This window comes from Hipposideros armiger, unplaced genomic scaffold (assembly GCF_001890085.2).
Source record: "Hipposideros armiger isolate ML-2016 unplaced genomic scaffold, ASM189008v1 scaffold_746, whole genome shotgun sequence".
Classification (NCBI taxonomy): domain Eukaryota; kingdom Metazoa; phylum Chordata; class Mammalia; order Chiroptera; family Hipposideridae; genus Hipposideros; species Hipposideros armiger.
The window spans coordinates 259,965-285,708 of record NW_017732096.1 but is presented as its reverse complement, the minus strand read 5'-3'; the positions used below and the strand labels follow the sequence as shown (position 1 = coordinate 285,708).

The following is a 25,744-nucleotide window of genomic DNA, read 5'->3' as shown; positions in this document are numbered from 1 at the left end:
TTAAATGGTTGGCAAACAGTAGGAACCGCCACATAAGTAGGGCTTTGAGGGAATTAGCAAAGAAGAGTCCCAAACAAGGGTGTTGGCTGAGCTGTGAGGGGGAGGATATAATTAACTTAGAAGTAAACAGAAACGTTTGGCTTTTTAATCAATGATCCAGTTAGCACAGGCCCGGAAGTTCCAAATATTTAAGAACGAAAATAGCATAAGGACACATGTCACCAAAGCTGCCAGAGGCTCTGTGCCTTCCAACACCCAGACGTTGTGACTCAAAGAAGGGAGTTTCGGGGGGGAATTGCATATGACTCCTTGAATCCGATGATCACTTCATAAAATACGTTTTGAAATGCACTCCTTATTCACTTTAGAATAAGGTAAAATCTGATTATATTATGCTAACTTCTTGTGTACACAGATAAAATGAAAAATTAGGAGTTTGTATGCGGTGCCTAGTTTCTGCCAGATGTCAGCTGGAAATAAAGCTATCCACGCATATTCAGATTGGACTAGTTTTAGAATTCTACTAGGAAGGTTCTGCTAGGAGAACTTAATTCCCGATGTTTAAGTTTTGGAGAGCTCATTTTGAGAATATAGTTTAAATAGTTTGTAGCAACTGTCTTCCCACATATTTGGAATGATCATGTCTGAAGGAAGTTTGTTTAAAATAATGGCAGACAGGCAGAAAATATTTGGAAAAGCATAAGCAAGTTAGAGAACTATTAAATAAACTGACAGACGTAGTAATTAAACAGAACAATTAGGAACGTCAAAACTTTAAAGCACACATTCACCTGAGGCTTAGAGAAGAGACTTTTTTTTTTCTCCCTATGATTAGGTCCGGGAGGTGGCTGATACAACTTGGGCAGGTTTAGTGAAAAAAATATAGAAACTACTTAAAATAAACTAAAAGCTCTTAAATATTTTTTTCCATTATTGTTTAAATTTACAGCATTGTTTCAAATTAATTCTCTCCAGAGAGTATGGAAAAGGGTGTGAACATATTTATTAACAATTATTTATTCCCAGTTATATCAACACAGCAGGTATAAGAATGGACTGTCCAGAGTATATGGTAGTAGTCCAAGCTAGAGAATTGCTGCAACTCAGATATAAAATAGAGCTATAAAGACGCCATCTAGTGGCAGCTCTTTCTAACTGCAGGCATGTTCCTGAAAAGTATGGGAATCTGCCCAACTATGTATGAAGACAGCGTATGTCAGACTCGAATCGAGTAATTTAAACGGAGGGTCTTATTGGGATGAAACACATGATTTGTTGTTTTATCAAAGTGGATTAGTGGAGGAATTGCTAGCTTTTTCTCTGGAGAATTTAGAAGTAGCATTCATTCTTTCCTGATTGTCGACATGAATCGAATCCACTGAAGGTCCTTTTTTTTCTCTTATGATAGAACGATAATTTTCCTCATTTCCCCACAGAGCTTTTACCTATGGCTGTATTGTTAGTTATTGGCCTTTGTTTCAGAAAAGTCCTCTGGTAATTTTTTTCCACACCTTTTAGTGATGTTCTTTTTACTGAGGAGTTGCATGGCTAAAAAATTACCCACTACATTACAAAAATAGTTTCTAAAAATAAGTGGCAATTAAATGAAATATATTTCTTACATATGCCTTATTTTTCATTTTGAATTCTCCTTTCTACTTTCTGGAAGGGCAGAAAGGAGGCCAGAAACCAAGAAGAGCTGAAAGATGGCTCTTTGGGCCAGGAGGGAGGGGAGGGTGAGGAATGGGTTTCCGGGCTGCTTGAAGGAGGGGTCTGGTCACCAAGAGGCTGGAGGAAGCGTTTGAATCTGAGCCTGGTTTCTGTTATCTAGTTTCTCTGTTTCTCTTTATCAGTCCTTTATCTCCCTCTTATCTGTTTCTCACTTTTAATTCATGAATAACTTATTCATTTCTCTCCTTCATCCGCCCCCTTCATGTCTGCTGTTACTATTATCCACTGTTCTAAAATACTCATTTAAAATACTTAAAATACTCTTATTATTCTAAAATATTCTTACCTACTTACTACTCTAAAACAATGTTACTGGCTCAATATTTCACTGCATTTTTGCCACAACAGATATTGGTGTTCTTTTCCTCACGTACATATATAGATACTGGGCTATACGTCTGAAGTGTAGGCCTCTGGGGAGCCTTGAGGCTCCATACTATCAAAGGAAATGATGATGGACGTTTCCTTCAAGGACCTTTCTTTCATGAAAAGAAACCATATTCAGACAGCTAGCACATTCTCTTCATATAAAGAGGAGACAGCAAAGAAATTAAAATGCAGAAGCAGATGGAATATTATTACTATAAGCAAAATGGTAGATGAGAAATGGGTTTAATGTCTGGGAATATTTCACTCACTTCTGTAGTCACTTTGCCATGAACCTGAATAGAAAAATGGAAATATTTTTGAGAGAAAGCTGAGAAAGAAATGCTTTACTTGCAAGAAAAGCAAGGTCCTATGAGATAATAAATTGTGGTTAGGAGCTTACCAACCTAGGGCTCTCCCCATTAAGACACTGTTTTTCTTCTCAGGGGCTGGATTCTATTTTTTGTCCCTGCAAGGGACGTATCAAATGAAGCCAATGCTAATGATAGTGTAAATTGCATTCTTTTGACTTTGAAATCAACAGGCCAGATTCTGACCTCAATAAAAGTTTGGGAAGGGACATGTGGTTTTTGTCAAGGTAATCCACATTTTCTGTGATCTGTCTAAATAATTAATCATGTTAATTCTATAGCTTTTGCAATGGTCTGAGAAGTTTGGATATATGACATTTTCACTTTAAGGATGCAGGTGGTGGAAACTGTCTGTGAAATGATGCCAAAATGCAGTGTGTAAACATTGTCATGCTGAACTATGGCCAAAGGCCTACGGACAGACTTTTCATTATTCTAGAACAAGCAGCACGAGGCAGCAGTTTTATTAAATAGTAGAGCTAAAATAGGATTGGGGGGCTCCCTCTGCCTCACTACCTTTCCCTAGCCCCACCCCTATCACAGCTCCCTTTACTATTCCCCACAGCTCCAAATTTTAAAAATAGCTTAGGCAAAGTAATCTCCCAAGTCACAACGTACAGGTGGAATCTTAAAAAGGGGTCTACAACCAGACCCAGCCACATACTTTTGTTTCCTTGATTCACAGAGTCCCTTCAGTTCTTCAGGCCTCGGGCCCCTGGGAAAATGAGGGAACTGGGCTTGTTTATCTCTACGGTGCCTGGAAGACCAAAACCACAGCTCTATAAATTCAACCTCATGTATTCATTTCTCTGAGAGATTCCTGACATCTCTCTGCCTGGCTTCTTCCAAGAAGAGAAATAAAACCCAAACAAATCAAACGGATAGATATGATGTACTCTAATTAAATGAACAAAAGCCACTTAAACTTTTTGAACAGTGCTGAAGTCCTGAGAACACATAGAAGGGAAATTAAACACAACAGCTAAAACATGGCTCAAGAGCCTGAAAGGCCTTAGAAGAAATGCTGAGACGGGGAGGATGATTAGGTTAAAGGGGAGCATTTAAAACAAACAAACAAACAAACTAGAAATGGTTAATGAACTGAGAAAGAGAAGTTTATGGCTTAAGGTTACGCAAATTGAATGTAAACTTCCTGTGTAGTTCAATATTTATTAAGTGTGTTCACATGCCCGGCCTGTCATCCATTTAGTGTTGTACAAATATTTATTGAGCACCTACTATGCTCCTGATACTATTACAAGCACTGAGGATACGTAATAAGCAAAACCAGATGTGACCTCTGGAAGCTCTTCGATCTAAATGCCTCTCTTAAGTATTGTGTGATCCTTTCTCTCTCATGGAGCTTACAGTTGATAGGAGAGAAAGAACAAACACCAAATAACTATGACCTCAGGTGGAATATGATAAGTACAATAAAATTAAAGAAAAAAAATTTAAAGAAAAAAATTAATGTGATGGTGCTAAGGAAGATAAATATCTCCCAATTAAAATTAGGGAAATTTTCATGGTGGTGGTGATCTTTGAGTTGTACCCGGAAGGCTGCATATAATTTTGATAATTTAGAAAAGGAATGGGGGGAGGAAGACATTCCAGCAAGGGCCCTGTGTGGGTAAAGGCTGAGGTCAAAAAGCACAGGGAGTGCTCAGGGGAAGGTAAGGTTTCCTAGAAATCTAACACACTGACTATGTATAGGGTTAAGAAAATAAAAACAAGCAATTGCTAGATTTAGAGGATCAGGCTTTCCTTAGAAGAATAAATAAATGGTTATGATATGGGGGTGTGTGTGACCAGCCTCATGCAAACGTATTTTCATGGGATGGGCTGAGCAGTAGGCAGTGAAAATTGTTCTTCACCCTACTGATGGAAGTTAAACAAACATGAAATGCAGTCACCTCATTCAGGTGAATAGTCATTCACTATTCAACTTATCACATTTCTGAATGGATCATTCTGATATTGGATCCTATGGACTCCCATGCTTCCTGATACTCTACAAAAGGCAATGGTCATAGAAGGGACTCTTTGGGGACACTCCACATAGAAGGATCTCTTCAATCAAACACCTCATGCCTTTTAAAGTACTGACTTCCATCTCTTTTCCCCAACATGTCAGGGGCATAAAGACACGGTGCTGGGCCAGGTCCACGGACATCATCTTTCATTACAGTCTCTCTTTTCTTTAGAACAGACAAAGTGGCAAAATTGTCTTCCAAAGATTCACGGGATTCTGGTTGCTATTTATCTTTACCAATAAGGTATCCACTAGCTTATCAAATATTGCCCTAAATCCCGGCTCACATTCATAATGGCCTCCCAGAGGCCATAGGACCCAGCGGGGAGACCTACTTGTAGCTCCAAACGGAACAACCATGCTCAAACCCAAAAGAGATTTGATTAAGGATGCTGCTGCCTTTTGCAATACACAAGTTGAAGGCAGGGACAAAGGGACTCACCACATTGCCTCGTACTGTCTTTGATTTGGAAGTTCTCTCATCTTTCCACTTGATTGTGAGATTCTGTGCAGAGGAGACCATGCTATATCCCTTGAAGTGCCTGGCATATAGTTGATGCTCAACAAATATTGATAAGCTTTGCATTTAATGTTTGTGTTACATTCTTCAATAAAATGTCCCCAAATGTTTTGAATTTATGAATGACATACCTTAGGCATCTGAGATTCAGTTACAGTGACTGTTTTCCTGTTGAGCAAATATGCAGCTTGCTGATGAAAATAATAGTCTCTGTACTAAGATATTTTACTTTAGGTATAGAGATGCCTGATTATTTGTAGGCTGCTTACTCATCACGTTATTTTAAAGAAGGAAAAAACACTGGCACAAATAATAGAATTATACAACAGTGATAGTTTTAAGAAAAAATATATGTACTTTCAAAACTAGAGAAAGCTTGTATGATTCATTTAATTTTTTCCTCAAAACTCATTTCTACATACATTGAAAATTATGCTAGCTTAAAGAATGGAAATAAAAGGGTTTTTCTGCTTTTTTTTTTTTTTTAGAGGAGAAAAAAAAGTATGCTAGGTTTGACAATCATACCTGTGGAAATTTGGTCCATGGCTTTTTCTTTGGATCAGGCCTACACTGGTTCCAACTCCAGACTTATAAGGATCACAGAATTTCAGTGTTTCCTACATAAACACTGACTGCATTTCACAACCTTCCACTATTTGAAGTGTTGCCATGAACTAAATCAAGCAAAAAAAAAAAAAAAGGTATTTTGCAGCCCAAGATAATTTGGGGGAAGTATTGGTGCAGCTGAAGACAGCCCTTCTCATCTGCGCCTGCCTTACACACAGCCATGAGATGATGGTCTTAGAGCAGAATCCAACTATGGAAGCTAGCAGATGAATAATGCTTCTAAAGTTGGATCCAGCGAATTATTCCCCTCCTCAATTCTTCTTTCTTTACTTCCCATAGAACTGCTCTCAGGGAAGATTATGATAATCACAGAGTTAAAAGCCCAGGGGATTCAATATTCCTAAATTTTCATTTATTCTTTAAAGAATCTTGGAATAGACTTTTCCCTCCATTTATCAGAAATCTGTTAGTTCTCCAAAGTAGAAGTTGTAAAATTTATACCCTCATAAGAGAATATTTCCAAACCATTCTTTTGCAAACAGTGTCAAAGGGGAGGAAGATTGGAACCCATCCCAATAACAACCAGCTAGGAGGCTCAGAGAAGGTTCTTGATATGCTAAAATTCAACATATTAAAAACAGATATGGAAACAAAGTTCTGTTAAGGCATTGCCACCCACACCCTTATACACAAGCGTGGCTGTTGTCAGAGACACGATAAGCACTCTGCCTTTGATCCTTGGTAAATGCTATTACTCCAGGTTCCTTCATCACCCAAAAAAGTTTCTCCCAAATTGGAAGCTGGGACCATCAGGTGATACTCAAGGTCTCTGGACAGTTAGAGCTCTAAGGGGGCCTCTTATCCTTGTGTCAGCAGGATAGAAGCAGCCATCCACTGCCTCTGGACCATCACGGGGATGGATCTACAGCAGCAACAGCAGCAATGAGGAGAGGTGAGTTTTACACGCTAGAAACAGAAATACTCACAGAAGGTTCAGGATATAACTAGAAAACTTGACTGCATCTGCCTTAGTTTTGCATAGTGGGGGTGTTTCAGAAAATACATTCTCTGAATAGTTTAGATTATATAGAGCTGACAGGATGTACAGGACAGCGGCCACCCAGGATCTCCTATAAAGTTAATCCACATGCTTTCTACAGGACACATCTATTTCCCCACAGCCCACATTCTATTTTCTTGCTATCATGTATACTTGGGGATGGTCTTGCTGAATGATGGAGATATATTCTGGGCCAAGGCGGATGCTTCTCCTAATGGAAGGTGTATTGATAAGGAGAAAAGTTCATGCAAGTGATCTTGAGTCTGAAGATTTCCCTCCAACCTCCTAGATCATCAGATAACTACAACCATAAGAGAGGGACATCACCAACCCGGTGTTTGAACATTTTATTAAGCCTCAGAGAGATCTAGCATTTCTGTGAGAGGAACTTTACTGGACACCCCCAATCCGGCTGTTCTTGATTCTAGATGAAGGACACATCTTCTTAACTTATGGGATTGCATTATTTGCATAACTTTTTCCTGACCCAGTGTTTCAATAAACCTGCTGCTTGGTCAGTATATCAGGAATCAGTCAAACATGTTGTCTGATTGAATTCACCAAAGACTTAGCATGGTAGTTCTCTACCAATGTGGCTTTTTATCTAGTGATGCCATATTGTGGCCTCATGATGAGACTGTTCACCAGAATAGACATTCTTGATCTGTGTATCAATGAGGGGCAGAAAATTGATTGAGAACAGCATTAAAAGCCAATGAAAAGACAAATTGGCAAACACACTATTTTTCCAAAGCTTTAAATTGTGGTGGAGATATTAAATAGATTTTTATGGTTAAAAGTAAAATGTTTTTCTGACTTCCATCTTCTAATCATTTTGGCAAATTCAGATACTTTTCACTTAATATTTGAGCATATACATCTGATTTCTTCAATGTTTTCCTTCCTCTTAATATTCTGTCTTTAGCTCTCCCGGTAAAATAATATATTTCAGTCCTACTTGAAACAAGCAATTATATTAGTGATATGTGTGTGATCATTTTCAAGATTAAAAACAAATTAATGCTGATTTGTCACCCTCTCTTTAACACTGCTTTCCATCTTAAAGGTGGTAATCCAAGGTCTATGTAATTTGATGTCTATGTAATTTCTATTCTAATTAAAACATCTATTTTATAGGTTTCAATGAGCAATAAATTAGCATGATGTAAATATTTCTAGTCATACCGACTTTGATTATTTTTTGTCAAAAGTACATTTATATTTTGAAATTATTAATTTTGTTTAGGTGACTGGTGTTGTCTGGAAGGCTGAAATTATGGTAAGAGAGCTTTGTGACAGCATATTATAAGCCATGTAAATGGTTTTAAAAATTGTCCACTGAGGCCTGTTTGGTGTATAAAACCTGCAGCAGCAGTTTTACTAATAATTTTCAGTGCTTGTTCTTTTCACCTCTAATTTTTCTCATTCCCCTCCATTGTCTTACTGATCCATCAGATATAGACAACTCCCTCAGCAAGAAGAGTCCTATAAAAATTAAACACCAAGAGGTAGTCTCTTGGAACCATCATGAGTTCCACTTTTTGTTGTTGTTGAGTTTTTCTTTTTTAAAAGGCTCACCTTAACTTTTTTTGCTTTGTTTTGCTTTTTGTTCTGTTTTGTTTTTGTTAGCATACACCAGTTTCTTATTCCTGACAGCAAAACCCGTTACTCCAAAAAAGTCAATACTCAAAAATCAATGTATTATTGGTTTGGTCACCTATGGAATCAATCAGATTTTTTTTGCCCCTGAAGTGTTTAGTGATTTTTTTTTTCAGTCAACTTAAAAAAAAAAAAAGCATCTTTTCCTTATTACCTGCCTTTTCCCAGTGTGCAGCATGGCAGTATAATTGACAATGAGGTGCTTTGGCACATCAGATTTCTTTTTTCAGCTGGTCAGGGATCCCTTTTTCTGAACTGCAGGATAGGAAAGGTTAACGCATTTGCCATAATAATGTTGTCACCTCAGGAGTGGCAGAGGCCTTTACTAGGAGTTGATGTGGAAGCCTGACATAAGAGAAAAATCTTGGGAAGCCCTATATCTGGCTCTTCTCCCACTTCTCCTGTAAAAGATTAAACAGAACTGATGGGCTGACTTCAGATGCTTCATTGCCACTAAACTACACCCATAAATTTGCTTTTCCTTTAAGTGATCTTGTGAGGCCAGTGAGGGCCTCCATCTTGATTAATGATGATCATCCTATAATAGCAGCTGGATATGGTGGTTTGGTGCAGGTTTTTGATAAAGAAAATTAGGCTCTGAAAATCATTTCTCATCAGAAACTGTAAATATATTAAAATGCATTTAAAAGTTACTTCTGGGAAACATATTAAATAGGCCAATCATTTAATTATTTCTTAAATGTCAAACTCTATAAAATCATGGTATGTCACCCTGACATAAAGCAACATCAAAATTAGTGCATCATCTATAAAGTGAAGTATCATTTGTCTTCAAGTGACAAATTCTACTACCAAAAAATACCACTGTACTTCTAATAAGTGACATTCATTTTAATAGACCCTACAAAAATACAATATTTTCAATGTCCCCATAAAACAATTAACTTACAAATATTATTCTCAGAGCTTTGGTGACATCAATATGTGATACTACTGTGAAAATTCTAATAGAATACTTAAAATACTAGCATGTAAAGTAAATTTCTTACATATGTATTTTTAAAGAGCTATGTGGAAATATGAGAGAGAATTCAAACAACCAACTCTGGGAAATTCTGGAATTTCAAATTAATATTTTAATAAAATTAATGACTAACATATAAAATAAATATTTCAAAGGATTATAAAATGAATTGGTCATTTATAGAGGAAAACAGTTCCTATGTAAAAATAACTAATTCTGGGTTAACTATGTTTGTCTTTCCAGTGACACAAAATCCAGGATTTTACATACTTTGAATCTTTTTTGGAAAAAAAGTATTTTCTTATTTCTGCCTACAAAAGCAGGCACTGAAATTAATAATACAGGTTAGACTATAGCTCTGAGAAATTATATTTGAAGTTTCATATTTAAATACCAAAGTTTTTAAATCTCCCACCATAACTTTCTAACAACAATCTTTCTTAATGATAAATTTTATCAATCCCCCAAACTCATTTTAAATTGTTTAAAAGTAGCAAATTAGATAAAGCACACACAAATAAATTCCACATTTACAAGTAAAGAAATCACAGGGGCTACAGTTTATAATCAATATAAACTTGAATGAAATAAAGCAGTACATTTCCTGCCACCCATCATTCACTGCTTAAATTTGTGGTGAAAAAGATTTATCTGCAATGACCTTTAGTCTGTGTTTTAACTCTACATGTATTGTAATTAGCTAAAGGCATTCAATAAATTGGTTTGTACCATTTTTTTTTATTCAGGTCCCAGAGATAAATGGCTAATTTATGAAATATTTCACTCTGTGTTATGAGAATTTAGCAAATGAATATGGAACCAAATAAAAACACTTTATACCATATGTACAGTTACTTTCATAAGGCATTATCATGTAATTTTTATTGAAAAAGATTCAATATAGTAAAGTCTTATTTTAAGATATATTTTCTTTCTCAATCCGAGATGTTTAGTTTATGAAAATATTGTTTTGCTCTATATTCTTTTTGTATATATGCCAACATATACCTTGTGCTAGAAATAGTTTATGGGAATTATAATTCTTTATATTTGCATTTTCTATATAAAGGCATATACAACTTTGAGGCAGTGTCTTTGATGGAGAGCAGAATTCATAAAGAGCTTATGTATGCTTCCGTGCTCCGAAATTATATGAAATCCACTTTGAGAAGAAACTTATTTGGTTTAAAAAAAAAAAAAGAACAAAACCAAAACTGCACCAATGCACAGCCAAAGGCTGACAATTAAAACTAATACATAACCACGTGAACATCATATTTATATAGTTAACATTTTGAAGGATGATCAGTGCTAACATATAGTAGTATACATTTGGCACTAATGTTTGCCATTGGTCCAGCAATTGGCAAAATGTGTTTCTATGTATAAATTTATTTTTGAACATTAGGTCTGGCTAGACGTATCTTCACTATTTATAAAAAATATTTAGACAGTAAGCTCACGTTGAATAACTAGGTCTACTGTGTTCTGGAAACTCTTCAGTAGTAATACAGCTTTTTCATGTTCCATATGTACAAAACTATGTCCGTTTGCCTGTAAACACACAAACGAAACGAGGCGATCAGTACAAGACACTTACTTATCACTTTATCAGCTTCTTTTATTTTATTTATTTATTTTTTAGCTGAGCCATCCTGCCACCTGTTGGCAGCTCAGCGGCAGCTCAGCTCAGGCCAGGAATTGAACTGGCGACCCTGTTGCTCAGAGCTCACACTCTTGAGCGAGCTCTTAACCAACTGAGCCACTTGGCCGGCCACACTCTATCAGTTCTAATCATCAGATTCAAGGGAGCATTGAGCAACCAAAATTTATCAGTTTAAAAAATTCACAATAGAATCGCAAATATGGAAACAATTAATTTCACCCAGCTTCAACTCAATTTATTACTCCAACAAATATTTATCAAGTGCCTAGAATGTCCTACCTACGACTGTCCTAGTGTAGTCTTAACCACTGTACTATTTAGATGGACACATAGGTGAATAACAGATAGATGCAGCTCAGTATTGTTGTTCTGATTTGTTTTGTTTTTGCAGGGACTTAGTTGCTGAGATGGCTCTGAAGTTGTCATAGAACCATTGCTTTCTTGTTATATAATCACTGATATAAACCCATCAGCACGGTCAAAAGTTCAGCCATGCAAAAGATGACTGGACAGTCATGGTATAATTAAATCTTATTTTGACTCACTGAAAAGTTCTTAGTTTATACATTTTTATATTAAAGAGATCATTTTTATTTCCTGCATTGCTAAATGCAAGTATATTCATTATCTACACTAGTGGTTCTAAATCCCATATAGCTAAGAAATCCATCCCTCTGGAATAGACGGAAGAGAAGAGGGAAAATTTCCAAAGAAGACATTTCTCTGAGGCATTTAACAAAGGAGTTTCTGGGTACTCACACCTGGCAAGTGTGATTAGCAAAAGACCATAACTCCCTGTCTTGTCTAAAGCCTGGTGTGTCCTTCAAACCCTGGACATGTGAACAGTTGGCTATTTCAGGTAAATTCTGCAACAGTCCATTCAGGGAAAAGAGTTTTAAGATGATTCACGTATGTAATCATTTTTTGGGAGAATTTTAAAATAAAAATACTTATGAATTTAGACCCTAGGCTTTAGCAACCATAAAAATAAACTAATGTGATAGGGCTTCATAGGTGGTAGGATTAGCTCATAGATCCTTTTCTTCATAAGGAAGAGAGATAGCCCAATATGTAAAACATTTAAACAGAACTTTTCTGGAGAGAGAGAGAGAGAGAGAGAGGTGAGAGTTGGAGGAGGGATTTTGTCCAGAGACCAGTGGATGCAAAGCCTTAATTTTCATTCAGATTCCTATCAGATTTAATTTAATTTGCTCCAAAAATACAAGTAGGAATAACATGCAGTCCTGTGTGATGATCTATAGAAGTGCTGAATCTCTCATTCTTATAATTTTATTTTATTTTTTTTAGCTGAGCCATCCTGCCACCTGTTGGCAGCTCAGCGGCAGCTCAGCCTGGGCCAGGACTTGAACTGCTGTTGCTAAGAGCTCACACTCTTGAGCGAGCTCTTAACCAACTGAGCCACTCTGCTGGCACTTATTCTTATAATTTTGACTCTGGCTAAATAGACTTGTAGCCGTTTGTGAGCCTTCTCAAAAATTGCTTCTCGGTCTTTTGGCTGAGATTAAGAAAAAATTAAATTAAAAAAAAGTAGAAAAAGTAGAAAGACTAAGGCAGACTGTCTGCTAAGGCAGTGCCAGGAGCCTTGAGAGGGCATAGATTAAAAAGGAGAAAAGTTTTAGGGTGAAATCTCTTAAATTTGGCACCTAATTGAACAAGGGAAGAAGAAACAAACAAGAAGAGAATTGTGACACCCTAAACAGAAAATGGAAACCTTGGAGGAACAGCAAGCTTCGCAGGGGAGACAACGGATGCTGGTGATGCAGGAAATAGGAATGCTAAACACAGGTTTGGAAACAGGAGATCTGAGCTCAGGGAGGAGGTCATAGTGGTGGCATTAGCAACAGAGGGTAGGTTTTACTGCAGCTTCTTGCTAAGCACATGCAAAGCTGAGAGATTTATCCAAAAATAAGTTTAAAAGGGAGCATATGTGAATGGAAGGAAATCTAACTAAGGGAGCAGGTTGGGGTTGCATGCAGCTTTGGACGTGTAGAGCAGAACTGAAAGAGTGTTTGCTGTTGACCTGGGTATGTAGGAACATCTGTCTGAAGTGAGGGACAGAAAAGTGAAATAGGCATAAATCCTTCCTGCCAAAGGATGGCAGAAAGCTGGCTCTAGCCTGATGTCCACAGTAAAGAATTGGAATTCTCACGGGAACCAATGCATTGTGGGGAAAAAATAGGAAACCTGGTTTCCTAAGAGACCCAGGCAGGAGGAGAGCTGAGAAGAGTCATCCTGAAAGGGGGTCAAGGTAGAATGTTCATAAAGGTGGTGGGAAATCCAAGAGAATCAAGCATTTTCTAGTGGGCCCGATTCACCCTAATTTTTTGTAGCACAGAGGAAAGAGCGTGGAAAAAAGCTGAGCCAGATTGATTTTGGCCTCGAATCTGGGTCTGTTTCCAATAAACCAGACTTCAAGATGTTCAGAACCACAGCCCAGGTTCTGATTCAAGGCTAGGGAGACCCCACGTATAACTTAGCTTTTCATAGACCTTTAAAGCGCCTGCTTTTCATTTTTATGCTTTGTAAGTACAAATGAAGATTGTATAGTTGGAAACACAAACATAGAGCTGGTTTCCCAGAAGGAAATAAGTGGATTGATAAATTAGATCAATGAGTCAAACATCAGGACTCTATCTGTAATTCTAGCCGCCCAGAATGTTTAAGATCTAAACCAGAGTTTTGGTGAACCTCAAGAAGCCTATTTAAAAGACCACAATAAGGGTCCACCTGGGAATAGCTTCAAATTAACAGAAGGAATGTGAATGACCAGAAAGCATGACATTTTAGAAAGTTTATTAAATATTAAATGAATTAATATATGTCAAGTGCATAGGATAGGGCCCGACACACTATAAATAATCAATCAACAAATGGTTGCTCTTACAGTTAATATTACTTCACTATTAATTTCTTGAATTTCAGAAATATAATTTTCACTAAGCCACAAGAATAGAAGGAGAAAATGTTAGAGGAAGGAACTTGTGTTTCTTGTTTAGCTAAACCTAACTTTTTAAAAGATGAGAATGTAAGGATCAGAGAGATTCCATGAAATGACCCAAGCTCGCACATGAGTGGCTTAGGTGGGAATTTATGTCATAGTGGTCAACTCTCTATACATTGACACGACTTGTTTCATCGGGTGTTGTGAGGTTGTAACAAATGCTTTAGGTTCATTTAATGAATTCATTTTTAAAAATTAATTCTGCTATTTCTTTATATGGAACAGTATATGAGGCCATATGCCAGGAGAGGAGTTAGAAGGTTTTGAGTGGAAGGAGAAGCTAGAACCTCAGTTCTAGAGAAACTTCTTTCATTCTTAGGACAGAAGAGCAAGGAGAATGTATATGATTTTGTTAGAATGAATATGGCTATCTGGCTTACATTTTGAGCAGTTCAGACAAGCAATCAGAAAATTATGTTTACTAACTTTGTGTAGGGCTTTTCCAATGAAAATGAAGACCAGAAAAATCACAATATTCCACTAAGTAAGGTGATTTGTTTTGTGTGTGATTGTATTCTGTGTCTTAATAGAAGACCTGAGGAAATAAAGGCTGGTACTAGACAATATTGATTATGGAGCATAAATACCATGATACTTTGAAAAATAAATACTTATAATATATACTAATGCACTTGATATTTTGAAGCTATGCATTGTATAAAGGCATAAAATGATTTTAAGAATACATGTTAAACTAAAGAAATTTTAAAATATATTGCCACATTTGATTATGTATGTGTTTTATATAAATAGATAGTTCATCATGGATTACAATATAATGTGTGCAATTTTGAGGAAATTGTTAGTAATGAAAAATGAGAAATAAATGAATGGTTATTAAGTCAAAATGAAGATAATAAGAAAACAATCCAGGAAAGAAAAAGATATTCTGAAAATGTTATCCTTCAAGAACATGTAATTAATGGGTTTCTGGCTTTAGCTAATTTGAAAGCATAAAGGAATATTTCAGTATCATCTTTTTCATTTTTAAAAGATATCCTTCCTTATTTTAATTCTACTTGACATCTTTGCCACAAAATATTTTTTAATTGTCCTTTCTCATGGTTTAGACATGAAAAAATACTTGTAATTCCAACAAAAAGTAGAGCTTTGCAATGACAGCTCATCCGTTTACTGTAAAAAACACTTAGTTTCTGGGTTTCATCCCTTGGTCCTTCCTGGATTTATCTTTGATTTCTTTCTGGTAAATGTTTTGTTAAGTGAATAAATTATGGATGTTTATACTGCAGATATTCTCCAGATGATGCTGTAATTCTCCTAGGAATTCTGTGGTATCCTGATTATTCAAAGCTCTAAGCTTAAAAACTGGTCTCTGGGAAGGCTTGGCCACAGTGTGGGTGAGATTATCCAATGACAGCATCATTTTTTTTAGAATCCAAAAAAGCAATGGGATTAGAAATACGGTCATGAGATGTTTGTTTTAAACTCACCCTCAAAGGACAAACATTTAAAGGGTCAGTGCACATGTATTTTGTACATTAGATATATATTAGTACATTAATTACATTAATTACTTGCGTTTGAATAGTTCTTCGGATGAGGGAAAAAAAAATGCAGCAACCAAATTAGAGTTTGAAGGACAAGCTTTCATGTTGTCTAATCCTGACAGACAGACATTATCAGAAACAGTGGGAATCTCAGATAATTATAATTATGTTTCACAGTAACTGGAATTAATTCCCTTTTCAGGATTTTAATCTCATAGAGTGCTCTCATTAAATGTTGGGATATATTTAGGGCTGAATATACTGCATAATCAATACTACACTGATTTAAAATGCCAAGTCATTTCCTTTTTATTAAAAATCTGAACTATAGCATTAAATTCTTAGAGAGTTCACACGAAAAATTAATATTGCACTTTTGAATTGGGAGAGAGTTTGAAGTCTTAATGGCTTTTATTGTAGTATTAAAAATATCTTTGTAGAACGAAACATACATAAGTATTTTTCTTTTGTCTTAGGTGCACACATGTACTGCAGCTTAAATGTTCCACAAATTCAGGCTCAAAAAAGACATGGCAAGATAGAACAGACTCAACTGAAGACTGAATTATTTGTATAGAAATGAAGGTGTAGAACCATAAATAGTAACCCTGAAGATATTTGCTTATTTATCTATTCTGATTTTAGAATGCCTGTTTTCTTCTTAGCAAACATGTTGAACGGATATCCCTAACAAATGAGTTCCTTACCTTGGTTTGCAAAGTAGTATCCTGACAAGCTACACTTTATTCCTTTTACTTTTGCCACAAAAAGAATAGCTGCAAAAGCAACCTCTCATTTTCAGGGGACTCTTTGTAGACAGATTGGTCTCTGGTTTGGTGAAGAGCTTGGTCATAAAAGAAGACAGAGTAGGAGTTCATTTAATTGTTTGATGGTCAGCTCTTTCCTGCCTCTCCCTCTTCATTTTCTGCTCTGTGTAATTTTGGGCTTGTCTATTTTTTGGACCAGGCTGTGTCAAGGCAGGAACTTTGTTACATTTCCTAGTCCATTGTTCACATTCCTTGGCACTATACGCTGTACATAGTGGGCATTTAATGTATAGTTTCTAAATAAATAAATAAATAGAAAATGTGATGAATAGGATGCTATCAATAAAATTTGCTCCAGTAACATCAACATTGTAAATGAAAGAAGCTCAAATATGTTACCTCTGTCAAGAATCTTGGTTTGTTGTGTGGTATAAATGAGACACTATAGATGCTTAATTAATGTTTTACTTCATACTTACAATATTTTTTTTGATTTGCAAAAAGTACCATATTTCTGTCTTTTATTAGTAATCTGTGCTGAACTTTTTATATCATGAGCAAAGTGAAATGAATAAAAATATGGCATATAAAATCATATACATTATTTAAATGTATTTTCAGTTGTCTTTTAATCAAACTGTATTTTTAAAAATTCTATTTCCTAAATGTATTATATCATTTTAAGCAATAATTACTCTCAACACTAAGTCACATGATGACTGTACCCCTCCCACCCACCCCTGCCCACTTTTCCCCTAAGCTGCATGGTGTTAATTTTCAACCACCAAATAAGATCAAATATAGAAAAGCATTATTTTATTTGGCCTTGTTGAGAAATGCTTTAGTGAAATTTCCAAATACCTAAAGTTTATTTCTGGAAGGGTCCCACACTTCATTTTAACCATAATAAAAAATTTTTAGTCTTTACTATTTATAGCTTTTTGGCGTAGAAATAAAAAAAAATTATATAAGAGAAATGAACATACACTAACCCATTCTTAATGACTCACAAAGAAAATTACAAACATATTACACTCTTTGGGATAAAGCCGTGGGCCCAGTTAGTTGCTTCTATAAGAAACACTTCCCAAAGTGTGTTTTGTGGAAGTGGTTAATTGATGTTTGTAAAGAGGGTTGTATGGTTAAATACATTGGGAAATATGTTTCTAAGATTTCTTAGGTTCTTAATATGCTTAGTACACTGTGATGTGTTGAATATGCTTAGTACACTGTGATGTGTTGAAATAAGGCATAGGTTCTCAGGTGGCTCTGAAACTTATGTCACTAAGGCATTTTTTTGTTTGTTTTGTTTTAAAGGTATCTAAGGGATGCCACTGGGAAACACTATTTTATACTGACTCCAATCTGCTATACTTTTCTTTCTTTCTTTCTCTCTTTTTTTTAAAAATTAAAGTTTATTGGGGTGACAATTGTTAGCCAAGTTACACAGGTTTCAGGTGTACAATTTTGGGTGCTATACTTTTTGAATTTTGTTTTTGTCTTTAAAAAGAAGTGTCTCTCTCTTCCTGGTCAGTGAATCTGTCAGCTATGATGTCTTACTTTGGGCAATGTGCCTGAACCCAGAGGATCTCCCCTTGGTTGTCTGGAAAACTAGGTAAGAGGCTCCAAGTGTGAAATAAAGTCTCTCTTAAGAGCAAAAGGAGCGAAATTTAGTGTATGGACTTTGTGACATTACTTTTGTCTTCTCAGAAACATTTTGTTTGTTTTCTAGTTTCTGTTTTTATTCCTGATAGCTGAAGTTGTTGAATAAATAGGCTTTAGCTAAGTAAGGTAATACTGTTAGCGGCCAACCAAACCAACCACTGGTCATTAAAAGAGGTATAAAACTTCCATTTAGACAAGGAAGGTTTGCTTCAGTGGTTGTATACAGATAATAGCACTGTATATCTATATATAACAGATCCAGCCATCCATGGACATTTCATTTAGACTGTCGAGTCTAAACTTACTTCTCACATTCTGGGTCCTGAAAGCTATGTCTCGCTATCTCCTCCCTACCCCATCCCCACTCCAACCCATCTCCATGTCTGAATTCTCCAACTCTGTGAGAAACTTTAAAATCCAAGGGTTTCCTTTCTTCATGCCTGGGATCTCCCTGCACAGTACTCTCTCTTTTCTACTCCACACTAATGAGTCCTGGCATAAGCCTCTTACCCCTGCTCCTGAAGACTGATGCCAGTCTCACCCACAGTATACCTTCTCTTACTAATCCCCATCTCTGTTAAGCCTGGAATAACTTCTGCTTCATCAAGAGGTAACTCTCCTTTCTCTATTCCCTCTATACCCAGATCTCCATAGTTCCGACTGTTCCTTGCCACACAAGTCTTGCCACACAAAATCAAGTTTTGTTTGCTGTGGGGTTAGATCAAGCCCGATAACTGCGATCACTTAGGGGGCTCATTTGTTTATTGTTTTTTCCTTTTACCTTGATTTTCCAGGTTGCTCATTATTATTAATGCTTGCAAATAAATTTGCTCCAGTGATGATATATTCTAATGATCTTTTAAATGACAGATAACTCAGTTTTATAAACCCATTTTTCCAATGTTCTTTAAAGTAACAGCCAATAAGTATTAAAATGTGTGAGGCTATACTAAGCATTTACTTAACTGTTTACTGGAGTGACCATTTTCTGATACGCAGAACTTTAAGTTAGAGCCTTTTCCCATCAGACAACACATTTTAAAGAGTCACCTTACATGCAGCTAGACTTTTGTTCATATCTGAGTAGGGAGAGTAGAGAGGTACAACCATGTGTTTCACAGCACTCAAACAGTAATAAGCTTACTGTTGAGAAGTTAAATATGGACCAGTCCCTTCTCCCTCATCTAAAGTCACATAGATAATCCTATATGGGCACTTCATTTCACTTACACACATGTGGCAACTATGCATAGATTCTTGTATGTATAAATTTTTCTTACATAACAAATAACATTCATTTAAAGAAAAATGTGCAGAACACCTACCATGGGTCAGGTACTGGGGGTATAGGATTCTATCAGACTGTATTGGTATCTGACCTGTCTCTCAACCCCAAAACAACAAGGTCAAGTAAGCAATGTAAGAAGGACTTATTTAATTAATGACTGGAGTCATTTAATTCAAGTCAATCAACTTAATAACATGCTTAGATATTTGTTTCAATGTTAGCACTTGAATGCACTGTTTTTTTGTCTGTCTTACCTGAAGGATCTTATCACCAGGCTGTAGCAGATTGGATGCTGGTCCATCAGGCTGAACCCTAGTAACAAAGATACCCTATAAGTCAGAAGTAACAGAGGTTAGGATTCTAGTATCAAGAACTAGACCTATTTAAAATTGTTTTCATTCATATAGAATACAGTAAAACAGATTAAAAACAGTTTATACATGTAAACATCAAAGATTATTATAGTTCGTAAGCAATATACCACTCTCCAAGTCAAATTTAAGAAATTTTTTTTTCTTTATTTGCAGAAAACAGCTCATCTTGTTTTTAAAGTGTACCTATGATTTATAAATTAATTGCATGGCATATTCTTTCTTTCTTAAATCATTTGAAATACGGTACTAACCATCTTTTGTACAACTTCTGAAATTGACTTAAGTTATTCTGTATTGAAAAGGTTTCCTATTTGATAGGTTGTAAATTCAATGTGCACTTAAATAACCTTACTAGAATTACATAAAAGTATTGGTTTATTTTAATGAGTATTACTTTGTATGTTGCTGAGAATTTTAATATAAAAGGCATACGAACAAAGTAAACATAAGAAAACTTCAACATTGCATTTTAAATATAAAGCATATGTTTACATAATTACAAAACCCCTAAATTACTTTAGTTTATAAAAATAATCAAATTATATTTTTGATCATATATATAAAGCAAAATTTATTGAGTGTCTACCACTTGCTAAGCCTGGATTGCTGGTGTTATAGAGACATACAGAATATAGTTTCTGGCTTCAATGAGCTCATAAGACAATGAGGGAAAAGTAAAGAAAACCACCAATTACAAAACAGTATGATAAATGTTATGATAGAAATACAATAGGTTATCAAAAAAGTTGCACCTAGCTTATCCTTAGTGTGTTGGGATTTTTAAGAGGAGGAGATACCTGGCAGCTGAATCATAAAAAGACAAGTGAAAGGCGTGCACACAGATAAGGGGAGGAAGGGTATTCCAGATAGCAAGGATACCACACACAATAGTGAAATGCTTGTTACATTCAGGAAACTGCAAGTAGTTCTATTACCACTGGAGTGGGGTTGGAGGGTGCGAGCGATGGGTGTGAGAGCATGGGAGATCAGGCCAAAAAGTAGGTTGCGGCTTGGTGAAGACCGGCCTTCAATAGACATGCTTATCAGTTTGGGGAGCTACTAAAGAATTTTAAGCTTGACGGTGACAAGATCTGAAGAATGAACTGATGAATGGATAAATAAAAGGTGTACATCTATTCAGTGCAATATTATTTGGCAATAGAAAGGAATGACGTACTGACAACATGGATGAACTTGGAAACATTATGCTAAGTGAAAGAAACTGGTCACAAAAGGCCATATGTGATACAATTTATATGAAATATCAAGAATAGGCAAATACATAGAAAAGGAAAGCAGATGAGTGTTTGTCAGAGGCTGGGGGGCAGGGGACGGCGAGTGACAATGTGTACAGAATTTCTTTTCGAGGCAATAAAAATGTTGGGAAATTAGATAGTGGTAATGGTTGCACAATTCTGTGAATATAGTAAAAACCATTTAATTATACATTTTCAAAAGGTGAATTTTATGGTATGTGAATTAGATTTCAATAGAGCTGCTATTGTCTTTTTTTAATTCTTAAGAACTATAACTAGAAGACAATATTTTAACGTCTTTGCCTAGTATTTAGAAAATCATTTCATTTAAGACTCTCACTTAAACCTGTAATGTGTGTGTGTGTGTAAATGGTTTAACAAACAGACCCTAATTAAAATATTCCTATATCTGTTTTCATTTAGCATTTCAGATCCTTGTGAAATGTATTCATTTAAGGCTTTTGAATGATTTTTGTCTTTCCAAAGATTTTAATCTCTTTCCCTTCCCATTTAAAGGTGAAACTACAGAGAAACAACAAAATTCCTAGAAAACTGCATAACTTTTAATCTATGAATTCAACTTCTAGAACGCATCTTAAGCAAATAACTGAACAAATATGCAAGATGTGTTTACTAATATGTTCACCATATTATTTGTAATAATAAAATTACAAAATACACTTACATATCTAATAACAAGAGATTAAGTAAATTATGGTAAATCTATACAATAAATAATGTATGGTCATTAAAAATGAAGTCCTGTATAGCAGATATAGAAGTACACTAGTGCTTAGTGAAACAAGCAGTTTGTAAAACATTATGTGTGGTATGATACTATTTTTGCTGAAATATGTTTACATGTATATTTGTAGGAGGAACTGTGCAAAAATATACTTATTCCTAAACATTAACAGTGGTAATAATGGGATATTATATATACCTATACTTATATATATAGAGAGACATATACACATAATAAATACATATATTTCTTTTTGTTCATCTGTGTTTTCTAAATTCTCTACAAGGATTATGTACTATTTACATGACTAAGAAAGTAATAATATGTATATATTTTTATTTTCAGGTTAATATGGCACTATTAGGAGTAATGAGCAAACAGTTACTTAGGTCAATTCAATTGTACAAATGGTCAATTTAGAAGGAAAAAGAAAACTGGTTGCTTGAAAAGGACAGTTAAACAAGGCACAGTAATTAATCCAACAGACCAGTGAATGGCACTGGTTCTGAAAACAAAGAAGATCCCTACAGTCCTTTTCACATTGAGCATATAACTTTCATACTTAATCAATCCAGGAGACTGTATGTGCAATCAGCCCCGCTCGTGGCCACTCTCTGTGCTGTTGGGGTCTCTGTACAACAGGCAGAATGACACTATTGCTCCAAATCAACCACTACATCTCTGGGTGCTGGAGGTAAAGTTGTTTTAACTATTACTTTATTCCAGCAGCCAAGGTCTGTGCTACCTATTTAATTTTGATTGTGTTTCTTTAGCCCATTATGCAGGGATAGTTTAACGATGTTTGTTATGAATCCAGGCCATAGGAGCTGAATTACTGCCATCACATCTGTAACGCTGGGAGGAACTAGCAATGCTCCACAACCAGACTGCTGAAATAATACAAATGTAGTCTCTGTGGCAGGTTTAATTTCATCCATCACAAAGCTCTGCAGGATTCAACCACTGTTCTGAAGACTTGTTTTGAAGCTTTCTCTTATGGTGTCTCCAAGTCTTCCAAAATATTTACTGCAGTTTTCTAAAGCTTTAATATTTCTTTTCAATCGATAACCTTCATCCACTAAGAAACTGCTACTACCCATTGGTATAGTTTTCTTTTTTCTCTGTATATCGTATCACACAGCATACTGCCATGTTAATTTAAATGCATAGCAATGAGTGCTAGGTGTGCTAATTGTCTGTGGCATTCATGACTTGTGCAGGTAGACTGTTTTCCAAACACTGCCTGGAAAGACGAGTGCTCTGATTTTTCACTGTATTTATGTATATACACAGTGTGCTTTGAAAGAGACCAAATAACTCTGAGCCCATTTTGGGGTCTTTGTTGGGGTGAATATTGAGGAGAACTATGAAAACCTTGACAGTGCTTTGAAAAAGCCCATTGTGTGTCGCCCTTTCAACAAATTCATTTTATTCTGAGTCTTCAAAAGAATACTTTGACAGAATAATTTCAAATACCTATGACAGAATTTGGTGAAGAATTATCAGACTATTTGTAGTCTGAAAATTAGAACAGTAACTTCCTACTGTTTGGTGAAAACCTATCACCTACCTTCCAAACAGCAGGAAGCCCCCTTGTATGTATCAAAGGTCCAAATCATAGCATCTGATCAATTTTATAGCTCTACTAACAAGATCTAAAATATGTTCAGTTTCTTGTAACATTTGTAATATGCGAAATACAGGACAAACCATGCAGTACATTCAAAACTAGTGAAACATACTATATACTCAATAGTATAGTGAAACCATCTTGCCCCAGAAAGGAAAACAGTAGCTTCTTTTTCAATGAGGTGATGTGCATTTGTATTTTATTGCTGCTGTAACAAATTTAGTGGCTTAAAACACCCCAATTTTATTATCTTACAGTTCTATAGGTTAGAAATCCAACACAGGTCTCACTGGGCTAAAACAAATGTATTGGCAAGACTGCATTATTTTCTGGAATATCTAGGGGAGAACATGTTTCCTCATCTTTTCCAAATTCTATCAAGTGTCCACATTTCTTGGCTCATGGTTCCTGTTCTTATTTTCCATTTTCAAAATCAGCAATTGTGGGTCTTTCGGAATATTCCTCTATAGTCAGATGCCCACTGGACCACAGCCAGGAAAGGGTCTTTGTTCTTAAGGACTCATATGATTACATTGGGCCCACCTGGATAATGTAGAATAATCTCCCCATATCAAGGTTTTTAATTTACTATCATCTGCAAAGTCCTTTTTGCCTTGTAACGTAACAGTCACAGGTTCTGGGAATTTGGATGTGGCTCTCTTTGGGTGCCCATTATTTTCTGCCTACCACATAGTATAAGAAGCAGATAAGAGTATAGCTCTGTACTTCGGCTGTGTTCATAATTTATAAATATGTGACCTTGGGCAAGTTAATTAGCTTTTGTGTGCTTAACTTATTCTCATCAGTAAAATGGGTGTAATAGTGTCATATACTGCATGGTTATTAGATTGAGTGAATGAATACAAAATACTTAGAACAGTAGCTGGCACTCAGTGGAGGGTCAATAAATATTATTATAATTATTGAAAGTCTGAAGGTCAAGATCTTTTTATCCAGCGAAGCCCACATTGAGAGTTTCTGAGTCTCCAACTGTACCTGATTTATTGTCAGGAAATTCTTCTTTATTTTCAATATGGAGAATATTGAAAGGCCAACATTTATCTTTCCCTTGAATTCTCAACAGATAAGAGGATTTGCATCTCTTCTCTAGGAAAGGGGATGGGAAGAGGGCTGTAAAGTCTCTCCTGTCTCATCTGTGGTTTCCTAGTGGTGGTGCTCAGTGATAATGACTCCAGTTATTGTTCACTCTCAGTAGTGGACATGGGTCCCAATGGCAGGGCTTTCTCATGGTTCATAGCAACTTTCAGGGGCTACTTCCTTTTGTAGCTCCTAGTTAGGTGCAACAGCTTTTTGTAGTAATGGCTGCTAGGATCTAGTTAATGGCTTAGGGCATCTCTGAGTGTGTTTTCTAATGCCTCATACCTCAGGACCAGCTCTCAGGCTCCTTAGTGGCTTGACAGCACAGTGGTTTTCCCTTAGCACCACCTTTAGAGGGCATCTCACAATAGAGCAACAAGATAAGTGCTTCCGCCCTTCCCAAAGAATGGAAGTCTTTGCTGTTCCTCAGACATCAATATCTGCGTGTGCTTGAGACAGACACAGACCCCATGGCCCACAGAAAGGACCCTATAGGATTGAACCAAAGTCAATCTAGAGAGGGGCCGGTTGAGTGGCTCAGTTGGTTAAGAGCTCACTCAAGAGTGTGATCTATGAGCAACAGGCTCTGAGAATCAGGGTCGCTGGTTTGATTCCCGGCCCAAGCTGTGCTGCTGCTGACCTGCCAACAGGTGGCAGGAAAGTTTGTCAAAGTCAATCTAGAGAGGGTTGGCTGAAGGCTACAATTTTTTCCCCATTTAAACAAAACAAACAAACAAACAAAAACAAAAACTAGTCTTTATGCAAGTCATAAATAGTTTTCCCAAGGTACTCATAACCAGGTTTTAAAAAGTTTTACTTTTCACAAATAATTTTGAAAAGGGGTGAGATTAGGATGGTTTTTACAGTGTCAATATCTGACCTTGTCTTGCTGGTTATCTAGCTAGCCTGTACTCCACTGGACAAAAACCCTAACATGTTCAGAAAGTTAGTTTACAGGGCCAACATTTAACATTCTAACTTTAGAGAAGAAAGAAACTTTATATGACTTTTTAATGATGAAGGTGAATGACTGTGACAGTCTCAGCTATTGTAAATTTAGAAACCAAAATAGAACTTCTCTTAAGGGAGCTGCAACTTCAATTTATGAAATATGCTTTTCTTAAAATTCTGAAAACCCTGGGCTCTAGCTGATGCTAAGAAATTGGTTTCTAGAAGGGCCATATCTCAAATAAAAATTACATACTATTACAATTACAATTCAGAACACAGTGGTTAAATATTATAGAATATGGTATTTCATGCTTTCATATAATTATAAAATTTCAAAGACTATTTCTGGAGAAAAAACTGACTCATGAAAGTAACAAACAGTCACGGATTCAATAGCTTTTAAGGGGAAACTTTTTTTTTTTTTGCTAAAAATGTGGCCAGTAATATAGTTTTTTTTTCATAAATTGGGCAAGGTTAATATTA

At 35.9% G+C, this 25,744-nt stretch overlaps 1 protein-coding gene across 1 annotated transcript in view; it reads right to left on the bottom strand.

Annotated features, from left to right (window-relative positions):
• Positions 1 to 8,977: 8,977 nt before the first annotated feature.
• The window catches only part of LRRC7 (leucine rich repeat containing 7), a gene marked incomplete at its 5' end in the record, with an annotated part of 273,040 nt that continues 256,273 nt past the window's right edge, over positions 8,978 to 25,744 (bottom strand). Inside the window, 2 exons of the mRNA XM_019628072.1 lie at positions 8,978 to 10,845; positions 19,462 to 19,536. Coding sequence (XP_019483617.1) covers positions 10,738 to 10,845; positions 19,462 to 19,536 — 183 coding nt within the window. The remainder of the gene's footprint in view (positions 10,846 to 19,461; positions 19,537 to 25,744) is intronic.